This window comes from Bufo gargarizans, chromosome 1, assembly GCF_014858855.1.
Source record: "Bufo gargarizans isolate SCDJY-AF-19 chromosome 1, ASM1485885v1, whole genome shotgun sequence".
NCBI lineage: Eukaryota > Metazoa > Chordata > Amphibia > Anura > Bufonidae > Bufo > Bufo gargarizans.
Window position 1 is genome coordinate 529,828,843 of NC_058080.1, and position 12,372 is coordinate 529,841,214.

The following is a 12,372-nucleotide window of genomic DNA, read 5'->3' on the forward strand; positions in this document are numbered from 1 at the left end:
GATCCCCCTCCCCTTAACAGTGCCATTACACAGATCCCCCTCCCCATAACAGCCCCGGCCCCGCTGTTAATTAAATAAAACACTGGACTCAATTACATCACACTGGACGCAAATCAGCTCATTAGCATGTGGCATCTTTGTGTGTATATTATGAGGTAACCATCTGTCACACCAGTAAGTAAATACATCTAAGGTACTTTGTAGTAGTTAATGATTGTATATAATTAGTTAGATTATAATCAAATAGCCACATTACAGGTTCCCTTTAAGTGGGGAAAATTGGCTTCTACCTCACAGTTTGTTTGTTTTTTTGCCTTCCTCTGGAACAACTTACAGGATAACAGGATGAACATATGTCTTTTTTCAGCCTTACAAACTATGTTACTATGATATGCCTGTTTCCTAGGGTGCATTCACACAACCGCTTGTATGTTGTGGTGTGTACAAAAAGTATGGAAGACGTCCGTGTTGCATCTAGAGTTGTTGTTGTGCTACCAAATTTTTAATCGATTTCGATACCATAAAAAAAGTATTGTGATACTCGATACCATTCGAAAAAATAAACCATAAAAGCCACGTGCATTCCGCATTTTTAAAAAATGGCGAATTGCACAGTTTTTTATTTTTTTTCATATTTTAATAGTTTGGACTTTTCTGACGTGGCGATATGTGATATGTGAATTTATTATTTATATGTGAAATTGGGAAAGGGGGTGATTTATACTTAATATTTTGTTTTTTTATTTTATTTTTTTTACACTTTTTATTTAATAACCATTTCCCCCCTTAGGGGCTAGAACCTGGGATCTTTTCATCCCTTGTCCTATTCACCCTGATAGAGCTCTATTAGGGTGAATAGGACTTCGCACTCTTCCTGCTGCTCTGTGCACACAGCAGCAGGGAGCAGACTAGGGCTTCAGCAGCATCCTGGTTGCCATTGTAACTGATAGGAGCCCCAGGATTACACTGCTGGGGCTCTGATCAGAAGCTGCCACTGCCACCAATGAAGAGGAGAGGACCCTGTGGTCCCTGCCACCAATGATTTTAATACTGGGTGGTTGAGAGGGGCGGGCGCACTGTGCCACCAATGATTTTAATGGGGTGGGGGGTTGAGGGCGCACTGCGCCACCAACGATAATTAACCCTTAATACAGGAGGCAGGTACTGGCAGCAGATCGGCGGTAGTTAACTCCTCAGGTGCCGCACCTGAGGGGTTAACTGCCGCTGATCACAACTCCCTGTCAGAGGCAGGGTGCTGGCTATGCGATCCTACCCCCCTCCTGTATTATGTGTTAAGACGACTTTATACGGGTCCAGACTTTAAGTAGCAGGCTACACAGAGCGGCGCCCAGAGCCGTCCCAGCACTTACTATTATTCTTGGGCGTCGCTCCGTTCGCCCACTGTGCGACATTACGGTCTCCTGCTCTATATGCTAATTACTATCGAAGCAATGGGGAGGAGACAGCAGCTTTTCTAGTGGGCGTTCCTTCTCCCTGGCTGTAGCGATGTCCAATCGCAGCGCAGGGAGAAGGACCGCCCAGGAGAGAAGCTGATGTCTCCTCCCCATTGCTCCGATAGTAATTAGCATATTGAGCAGGAGACAGTAATGGGGCACAGCGGGCGAACGGAGCAGCGCCCAGGAATAATAGTAGGTGCTGGGACATCCCAGGGCGCCACTCTATGTAGCCTGCTACTTAAAGTCCGGACCCAGGAAAAGTCCCATCATTGGTGGCGCAGTGCGCCTGCCCCTCCTCCACCCCATTCTCCTCATGGGTGGCAGCGGCACCCAGGAAAAGTCCCATCATTGGTGGCGCAGTGCGCCCGCCCCTCCTCCGCCCCTCTCTCCTCATGGGTGGCAGCAGCAGCAGCACAGGGGGAGGGAGAGACTGCTTCCTTCTCCCCTGTGCTGCTGAGGGTACCAGCGCGCTCATGTTCATAGATACTAGACTGCGCAGTAGCATAGCCCAGTATCGAAAAAATGGAAAACTCTTATCGTATTGTTACCCGCAACAACCCTAGTTGCATCTCTTTTCTTTTTTTTTCCGGACCCATTGTAATAATGCCTATTCTTGTCCGCAAAATGGACAGAAGAGAATATAAGCATGGTTTGCTTGCAGACATGTTCAAGAGCTTCAGTTGTTGAAAAGAAAAAGGAATAAATGTTATTTCACTTAATAACAATACAATTGCACAAAATATCCATGTATAAAGTGGTGAATTCTACCAAATACTAAAAAGAACTACAGAACAAGTATTGACAGCATGTAAATTTGTAAAAGATAAACAACTGGCAGCTTAGCAGATGACCATGATAATACTTGCCCTATAAATCCGAAAGTGCTTTTTACTGTAGGTTTTGTATCTCTCTGTCTGCTTTATTATTGGCCTATCAAAGGTGTAATCGCACTGTGTATCCCTTCCAAATAAATATTCATCATTCACACAGTCTGTCAAAAGCAAAGAAAAACATCATCATTACAAAAAGACAAGGTTCAGAAAGCCAGGCAAGAAATACTTGAGGGCAGCAAAAATTGCATCTGCTTGTACATGTTGCCTTAAAGGGATTTTCTAGGATTTTAATATTGATGACCTATCCTCAGCGTTCCCTTTATGGTTTACCTGCTGGCCATCGACATTGTAGCAGTGAGCAGGTGTAATTACAAGCCGTCCCATTCACTTCAATGGTGATGTGCAGTCCCATTGAAGTGAATGGGACTGCTTGTAATTACACCTGCTCACCGCTGCTGTGTCGACGGCCAGCAGGTGAACAATAAAAGGGAAGGCTGCGCTTACACGCAGCGCGGCCTTCTCTTCAACCAACTGATCGGCAGGGGTGTCGGACCCTCGCTGATCTGATATTGCTGACTTATCCTACAGAACATCAATATTAAAATCCCAGAAAACTCCTTTACGGCCTACTGCTCACAAGTGCGGGTCAACACACACGATCGCACAAATTTCTATGTGTGTTTGTGTACCATATCGGCACCAAAATCTTTCATTTCTAATTGCGGATTTTGGTGCGTATTAGGTGCGGTTTTGTCGAAGATCTAACTCTTCATTGGAAAAGGGTGCAATCTGCAGCTAAAACCGCAAACATAATTGACATGCTGTGGATCAGGAAATCTGCGCAGTAAAAACATGCAAGGTATACATGCGATTTGTTTATTGTCATACACTTTGCTGGTACTGTACTACACTGCGGTTTTTCCACACAATAATCCGCACAGAAAAAAACTTGCGTGTTCCGTAACGTGTGCAGGTAGCCTAAAAGCTCCAGAAGACAGCTCTGGCAGGAATTAGCTCTTGGAGTAAAGGCATTGCCCCCGTTGTTCCTAGAGGCTCATTAGCATATATTAAAACATAAAAAGAAGAAAATAGAGGCTCACCTAACTGAAGGTATGGATAGGGTGCTCTAGTCACGTATTGACCCACCCAGTCAAAAAAAAAGGAAAACAAATTGGATATAAAATGTAGCAACTGGCACTTAACCTTTGACACCATGGATTAGTATTCTGAGAATATACGGTAGATAATTCGATTTATTTGCAAAATAAATAGATACTAGTAGTACATATATAATATTTCATACAATAATGCCATGTGTAAAATCGCACTGGTAAAATCGTATGAATAAAATAGCATACCAACATTAATTGTAGTCCCAATTGCTTAGGCCTATGGATGAGGATTAAATGGACCTCTCACTCGATAGTCTCCTAAGTAGAGCAGACAAAATCCACAGTTCATATGGCTATGATAGACCGTATTGATTAGAATAAGCAGCTGTCAAGTTTTGAAAAATTCCTTGCATTGATATCATAGGTGCTAGAAAGTAATTTGTTCGGATAATAAAAATCGATTGTAACTAATTGTCAGTCTGTACCTCCGCTACCTAAGTGGCGTCCCACAGAGTGGTCAGTATCCGACTGGTTTTACCTCCCTCCTGTAAATAACTCCGGCCGTGATATTTCACCGTCCAGATACAATACCCCGTGTGGTCCTGGAGGTGTCAGCTCGGCGTCCCACATGATCAGGTAAGTTAGTTTCCGGCTGTACGGTCGAGTCTTGGATATCAGAGGTGGTGTAAAAGTTTGTGAAAAAGAAGCGCTTCTTTTTGTTAGACGTCAAGGCCCTTGATTTTATCCATAAAGGTCGAGAGTAGGTCCTACGATATGGGAATCAAAACCACACGCCTTTCGAAGTGTATGCTCACTCCATCAGCGGACCACTGATTGAGTGAGCATACACTTCGATCAAAACCATACGTGTTTCGAGTGAGGTCCATTTAATCCTCATCCATAGGGCTTAGCAATTGGGACTACAATTAATGTTGGTGTGCGATTTTACACATGGCATTATTGTATGAAACATTATATATGTACTACAAGTATCTATTTACTCTGCAAATAACTTGAATTATCTATATTCTCAAAATACTAATCCATGGTGTCAAAGGTTGAGTGCCAGTTGCTACATTTTATATATAAAAACATTATTTTTCTTAGCAATGTAGGGACATATGAAGGTGGGACCAACACAGGTGCCTTCAGCTGCCAAGTGCACATGTGACAGGTCGGCCAGTTTCATAGCTACAAACCTGCTGACGGATGCCCTTTAAGGCCACTGGTGTAGTTTGATTATTATTTTCTCTCAGTACTTTTAAGTATAATTAAAAAATTCATAACTGCGTAGGTTACACTTCTGGTTTTGACTTACAGGTCCTGACTAAAATGTGTCTTTGTGAAAGTGGCCCTACAGCCAATGCTTAAAAATAACTGACTGACACTTACAAGCACGGTTATGTATCTATGTTTATATAAGTACTGTGTAGATATACATGCCATGGTTCAAGAATCCCTTTCCAAGTGCCCAGAGTCGACCCCACGGTTGGGAACCCTTATCCTCTACTTCATCCGGAACTGATGCAATATCCTGAACTGGTAACGTTTCCAATGAGCTCATAGTCCCAGAGCCGGAGGAGGAAGACTGGCTGTATGACTGAGGAGCGCTGGAAGAAGAGCTGGATGTGGCTTGAGACTGCTCGGATTGCTGGGACTCCCCCATTGTGTCTCAGGACTTAAAGAATCTAAACAGAAAAGAACGTGTATTAAACCCTTCAGAACCGTGGTATTTTTCACCTGACGGACCAGACAGTTTTTTGGGCAAATCTGACGTGTCATTTTATGTGGTAATAACTTACTTATCCAAGCCATTCATGACACATTGTATTTCATGACAGTGGTAAATTTAAGTCAATATGTCACACCTTTATTTATAATCAAAATCTGCAAGTTTGAATATTTGAATTTCTCTGCTTTTTAAGGCTACTTTCACACTTGCGGCAGGACAGATCAGACAAGCTGTTCACTGCGTTGGATCCGTCCTGCGGCTATTTTAATTAGGAAACAGTGATATTGCCATATCGCTGTTTCCTAATACCGCCAACACCGATATATCGCCCAACCCTAGGGTGAACAGCCTGTCGGATCCGTCCTGCCGCTGGTGTGAAAGTACCCTAAGATGGATAGCGATACCTCATAAAAATATTTATGAAAAGGGAACCTATCACCATGAAAATGCAAAAATAGCTACAGGCAGCATGTTATAGAGCAGACTGAAAGTTTTATGGGATAAGATTCAGTATAAGGCCGAATGCACACGGCCGTTGTTCACGGCCGTGGAACCGCGGCCTGGATTCCTGCTGAGTAGCAGGAGCGCACGGCGTCATTGGTTGCTATGACGCCGTGCGCTCCCTGCTGCCGCCGCAGTACAGTAGTACACTGGTATAGATCATACCAGTGTATTACTGTACTGTGGCGGCACGTGGCGCACGGCGTCATAGCAACCAATGACGCCGTGCGCTCCTGCTCTCAGCAGGAATCCAGGCCGCAGTTCCACGGACCGCTCACGGCCGTGAACAACGGCCGTGTGCATTCGGCCTAAGGGTCCATTCATACGTCCGCAAAATGGGTCCGCATCCGTTCTGCAATTTTGTGGAACAGGTGCGGTCCTATTCATTTTCAATAGGGCCGGAATGTGCTGTCCGCATCCGTATTCGCGGATCCGCAATTGCAGACAAGAAAAGGCATTTTCTATGAGAGTGCCGGCGATGTGCGGACAGCAAAATGTGGAATGCACATTGCCAGTGTCCATGTTATGCAGATCCACAATACACATACGGACGTGTGAATGGACCATTAGTTGTAATTTATACATTAAAAGTCCTGCTTATTCTAGGTTTTAACCCCTTAGGGACACAGCCTTATTTCACCTTAGGACCAGGCCATTTTTTACTAATCTGACCAGTGTCACTTTAAGTGGTGATAACTTTAAAACGCTTTGACTAATCCAGGCCGTTCTGAGATTGTTTTTTCGTCACATATTGTACTTCATGACACTGGCAAAATGAAGTCAAAAAAATTATTATTTTTTTGCATAAAAAAAATACCCAATTTATCAAAAATTGGGAAAAATGAGCAAATTTCAAAGTTTTAGTTTCTCTACTTCTGTAATACATATAAATACCCCTAAACCCCTTTACATTCCCCATATGTCTACTTCATGTTTGAATTATTTTGGGAATTATATTTTATTTTTTGGGGATGTTACAAGGCTTAGAAGTTTAGAAGCAAATCTTGAAATTTTTCAGAAATTTACAAAAACCCAATTTTTAGGGACCACTACAGCTCTGAAGTCACTTTGCGAGGCTTACATAATAGAAACCACCCAAAAATGACCCCATTCTATAAACTACACCCCTCAAGGTATTCAAAACTGATTTTACAAACTTCGTTAACCCTTTAGGTGTTGCACAAGAGTTATTGGCAAATGGGGATGAAATTTGAGAATTTCATTTTTTTGCCAAATTTTACATTTTAACCCATTTTTTCCCCACTAACAAAGCAAGGGTTAACAGCCAAACAAGACTATCTTTATTGCCCTGACTCTGCCGTTTACAGAAACTCTCCATATGTGGCCGTAAACTACTGTACGGCCACACAGAGGGACGTAGAGTGAAAGATGCGCCGTTTGGAAGGCAGGTTTTGCTGGACTGGTTTTTTGACACCATGTTCCATTTGAAGCCCCCCTGATGCAACCCTAGAGTAGAAACTCCATAAAAGTGACCCCATCTAAGAAACTACACTCCTCAAGGTATTCAAAACTGAATTTACAAACTTTGTTTACCCTTTAGGTGTTGCACAATATTTAATGGAAAATAGAGATACATTTCAAAATTTCACTTTTTTGGCAGATTTTCCATTTTAATATTTTTTTTTCCAGTTACAAAGCAAGGGTTAACAGCCAAACAAAACTCATTATTTATGGCCCTGATTCTGTAGTTTACAGAAACACCCCATATGTGGTCGTAAACTGCTGTACGGGCACACGGCAGGGTGCAGAAGGAAAGGAATGCCATACGGTTTTTGGAAGGCAGGTTTTGCTGGACTGTTTTTTTTTTTTACACCATGTCCCATTTGAAGCCCCCCCCCCCTGATGAAACCGCCCTAAATTAGGGCATTTAAGATACACTCTGGTGTTCCAAATCAATGTACCCCCCCCCCCAGGGGTTAATATCCACGCATGGCCGAGAGACTAGACACACCCCTAGAGAAACTCCAAAAAAGTGACCCCATTTTAGAAACTACGGGATAGGGTGGCAGTTTTTTGTTTTTTTTTTCAGTTTTTGGGCGATTATCTTAAGTAGGATCTCATTTTTTGAGGGATGAGATGACGGTTTGATTGCCACTATTTTGGGGTGCATATCACTTTTTGATTGCTTGCTATTACACTTTTTGTGACGTAAGATGACGAAAAAAAATGGCTTTTTTTACACCGTTTTTATTTTTATTTTTTTTACAGTGGTCACCTGAGGGGTTAGGTCATGTGATATTTTTATAGAGCCGGTCGATACGGATGCAGCAATACCTAATATGTATACTTTTTTATTTAAGTTTTACACAATGATTTCATTTTTGAAACAAAAAAAAATCATGTTTTAGTGTTTCTATAGTCTAAGAGCCATAGTTTTTTGACGATTATCTTGGGTAGGGTATGATTTTTGCGGGATGAGATGACGGTTTGATTGTTACAATTTTGGCATACATGCAACTTTTTTTTTATCACTTTTATTACCTTTTTTGGGAAGTAAGGTGGGCACAATTTCTTTTTCATCATAGTTTTTAATTTTTATGGCATTCACCGTTCGGGTAAAGTAACATGACCGTTTTATAGATCAGGTCGTTGCGGACGCGGCGATACCAAACATGTGTAGGGAATTTTATTTTTTTCATTTTTAATCAGTGTTTTTTGATTTTTACTTTATTTTCACTTTTTTTTTTTTACCCAGACCCACTTGGTTCTTGAAGATCCAGTGGGTCTGATGTCTGTATAATACAGTACAGTACACTATATAGGGTACTGTACTGTATTTTACTTACACTTTGTCTGAACAGATCTATGCCTTTAGCACAGATCTGTTCAGAACCATGGACAGCAGGATGCCTGAGAAGGCGTCCTGTTGCCATGGGAACCTTCCCCGTCTGCTCAGTAGTGGCCAGAACTGCGCAGACGGGGAAGGGTAAGGACGGGGCTGTCGGGGGGCTCTCTCCATCGGGGGGGGGGGCTGCAAAGGCACAGATGGGAGAAGGAGGGAGCTCCCTGAGCTGTTAACCTTTTCCATACAGCGGTCCATACAGACCACAGTATGGAAAGGGTTAAACGGCTGACATCGCGGCACAGATGTCAGCCGTTCATACCAGGGTGTCAGCAATGTGCTGACACCCTGGTATACCCACTAGACGCCAACGATTATTCAAGGGGAGGCGGGCGGGGGATCGCGATCCTGCCTTCCGCACCGCCCACAACCCTCCCCCTGCACCTCCCACCGGGCTCAAATCACTCAGGGGTGCAGGGAGGGAGGGGGGGGGGGGGAGGAGAGATAAAGGCATATTTTGGGAATGCTAAAGTTTCTGATTCCCGCGGTCAGAAACTGCAGAAATCGCAGCAAACCGCAGGTCAATTCGCCGACATGGGGTGGGTCACGCGTCACGCCCCCCCGCGCGCGCATTTAGCCTAGGTGCCTGCTCAATGATTTGAGCAGGCGCCGGGTTTCGATCACTGCCAGCCGCTCGGTACCTGTACGCCCTATGTCCTTAAGAGGTTAAAGTCCAGGAGACAGTCCCATCAGTGATTGACATCCTTCCCTCTATGACTGTGTATACACAGATAGCTGTCATGACTGATAGGACAACCTCCTCCTGGTCTTCTAAGCCCAGAATAGGCAGGAATTTTAAATTACACTGAATCTTTCCCCATACAACTACAAATCAATCTGCTCAGCTCCTACAGCTCAATAACATGCTGTCTGCGGCCCAGACACTGTATTCAATGTGACAGGTTCCCTTTAAGATTCCCCATATGTCTACTTTATATTAGCATCATTTTGTAAATGTCATTAGTTTGTTTTTTTTTTACACTAGAAGGCTTAGAATTTTAGAAGCAATTTTTAAAACTTAAAATTTGGACCTTTTGAATTTTTTTTAAAGGACCAATTCAGTTAGGAAGTCACTTTGAGGGCTTACATAATAGAATTTGGAATCATTTTGGAAACTACACCCCCAAATTATTCAAAACTGATTTACAAACTTTGTTAACCCTGTAAGTGTTCCACAAGAATTACAAGAAAACTGGATTACACTAACAGGTAATTCCCTTTTCATGAATCCTCTCGGACAGCATTACCTCCTAAACCTTCTTCCGGCTCCTCCTTAGTGTCTTTTTGGATCGACAGCCTTATTACTCATAGTCGCTCACTCCAAACTTACCTAACCTAAGTAATTATATCTATCTATCTATCTATCTATCTATAGTGGCATTTCTCTTCGCCTTCAGATTTGGGGTTTTCACAAAAGGAATGGATGACAATCTTTTCCTGTCTGTGAAAATCCGACACCACTTTTGGCAAAAAAGTTCTATCAAAACTAAACACAATTCTGTCTCCTGAGATGAGCAAACCCTTCCACCATGACCTTTGTATAAACTCTATGTGCAGACGTGATCCCAGAGGGAAGAACCTAAAACTGGCAAAAGTGCAAGGACCCCTTCAGATACAGTCCTGATCAAAAGTTTAGGACCACTTGAAAAATGGCAAAAAATCATATTTTACATTGTTGGATCTTAACAAGGTTCCAAGTAGAGCTTCAACATGCAACAAGAAGAAATGAGAGAGACGAAACATTTTTTGAGCATTCAATTAATGGAAAATAACGATTAAACTGAAACAGGCTGTTTTTTAGCTGATCCAAATTTTAGGACCACGTCCCTTTAAAAGGCCAAATCTGTGCAAAGATGTGGATTCATTGTCATTCTCTGTCAGGTAGTCACACGTTGTGAAGGCAACGGCAAGAAAAACTCCCTTTTTGAACTGCATAACCAGGGTCTCTCACAGCGTGCCATCGCTGCTGAGGTGGGACGCAGTAAGACAGTCATTTGGAATTTCTTAAATGATACTGAGGGTTATGGAACAAAAAAGTCAAGTGGAAGACCCCAAAAAATTTCATCAGCACTGAGCCGAAGGATCCAATTGGCTGTCCGTCAAAACACTGGACCATCCTCGACCCAAATTAAGGCCCTAACTGGTGCTGACTGCAGCCCCATAACCATCAGACGGCATCTGAGACTGAGGGGCTTTAAAAACAAAAAACTTCTTCAAAGACCTCATCTCTTTGAACGCCGCAGAACTGCTCGTTTGGACTTGGCAAGAGAGCACCAAACATGGGACATTCAAAGGTGGAAGAAAGTTTTATTCTCTGATGAGAGATTTTTTTACCTTGATGGTCCTGATGGTTTCCAACGTTACTGGCATGACAAGCAGATCCCACCTGAGATGTTTTCTAGGCGCCACAATGGTCTGGGGTGCTTTTTCCTTCAGTGGAACAATGAAGCTTCAGTAAGTGCAGGGGCGTCAAACGGCCGCTGGGTATGTCCAGATATTGCAGAGAGCATTCCTCATGACTGAGGGCCCTCGACTGTGTGGTAACGACTGGGTTTTAACAGGAGAACACTACAGTACACAATGCCCGCAGGACAAGGGACTTCTATCAGGAAAATAACATCACTCTTTTGGCCCATCCTGTGTGTTCCCCTGATCTAAATCCAATTGAGAACCTTTAGGGATGGATGGCAAGGGAAGTTTACAAAAATGGACAACAGTTCCAGACAGTAGATGGCCTTTGTGCGGCCGTCTTCACCACTTGGAGAAGTGTTCCCACTCACCTCATGGAAACGCTTGCATCAAACATGCCGAAACGAATTTTGGAAGTGATAAACAATAACAGCAGAGCTACTCATTACTAAGTTCATGTTTGTAAGTTGGATTTTTTTTTGGAGGTGGGGGGGGGGTTAGTTTTTTTTTGGAGGTGTGGTCCTAAACTTTTGATCAGCTGAAAAACAGCCCATTTCAGTTTATTCGTTGTTATTGGAACCTTGTTAAGATCCAGCCATGCTAAATATGATTTTTTTGCCATTTAAAGTGGTCTTAAACTTTTGATAAGGACTGTATATGGCTAATCTAAGGTATCTCTGATCCCTGGTACAGACTGGAATATGGTAATAGGTATCCATGAGATGTAACGGAGAGGGGCCCAAACGGAGAGGGGCTTTTGCAACCTAGGTGCGCAAAGGGGCCCAAATTCCAATGAGTATCTTTTAGGAGGGCATTTTTAGGCATTTGGATTCTAACGCTTTAGGGCCCCTAAAATGCCAGGGCAGTATAAATACCCCACATGTGACCCCATTTTCGAAAGAAGACACCCCAAGGTATTCCGTGAGGGGCATGGCGAGTTCATAGAAGTTTTTTTTTGGCACAAGTTAGCGGAAATTGTTTTTTTTCTCACAAAGTCTCCCTTTCCGCTAACTTGGGACAAAAAGTTCAATCTTTCATGGACTCAATATGCCCCTCAGCGAATACCTTGGGGTGTCTACTTTCCGAAATTGGGTCATTTGTGGGGTGTGTTTACTGTTCTGGCATTTTAGGCGGGGCTAAATTGTGAGCAACCCTGTAAAGCCTAAAGGTACTCGTTGGACTTTCGGCCCCTTTACGCACCTAGACTGCAAAAAAAGTGGCACACATGTGGTATTGCCGTACTCAGGAGAATAAGGGCGATGTGTTTTGTATTTTTACATATACCCATGCTGGGTGAGAGAAATCTCTGTAAATTGACAACTTTGTATAAAAAAAATAAAAAAAAGTTGTCATTTAAAGAGATATATCTCACACACAGTATGGGTATATGTAAAAATACACCCCAAAACACATTGCCCTACTTCTCCCGAGTACGGCGATACCACACGTGTGACACTTCTTTGCA

At 43.0% G+C, this 12,372-nt stretch overlaps 1 protein-coding gene across 2 annotated transcripts in view; it reads right to left on the minus strand.

Annotated features, from left to right (window-relative positions):
• The window catches only part of CHEK2 (checkpoint kinase 2), a 92,725-nt gene that overhangs the window by 75,645 nt on the left and 4,708 nt on the right, over positions 1 to 12,372 (minus strand). For both annotated transcript variants that reach the window (XM_044275402.1, XM_044275401.1), the window contains exons 2-3: positions 4,846 to 5,090; positions 2,324 to 2,448 (exon numbers count right to left, since the gene is read on the minus strand). In XM_044275402.1, the coding sequence (XP_044131337.1) occupies positions 2,324 to 2,448; positions 4,846 to 5,068 (348 nt within the window). In that variant the 5' untranslated portion in view covers positions 5,069 to 5,090. The remainder of the gene's footprint in view (positions 1 to 2,323; positions 2,449 to 4,845; positions 5,091 to 12,372) is intronic.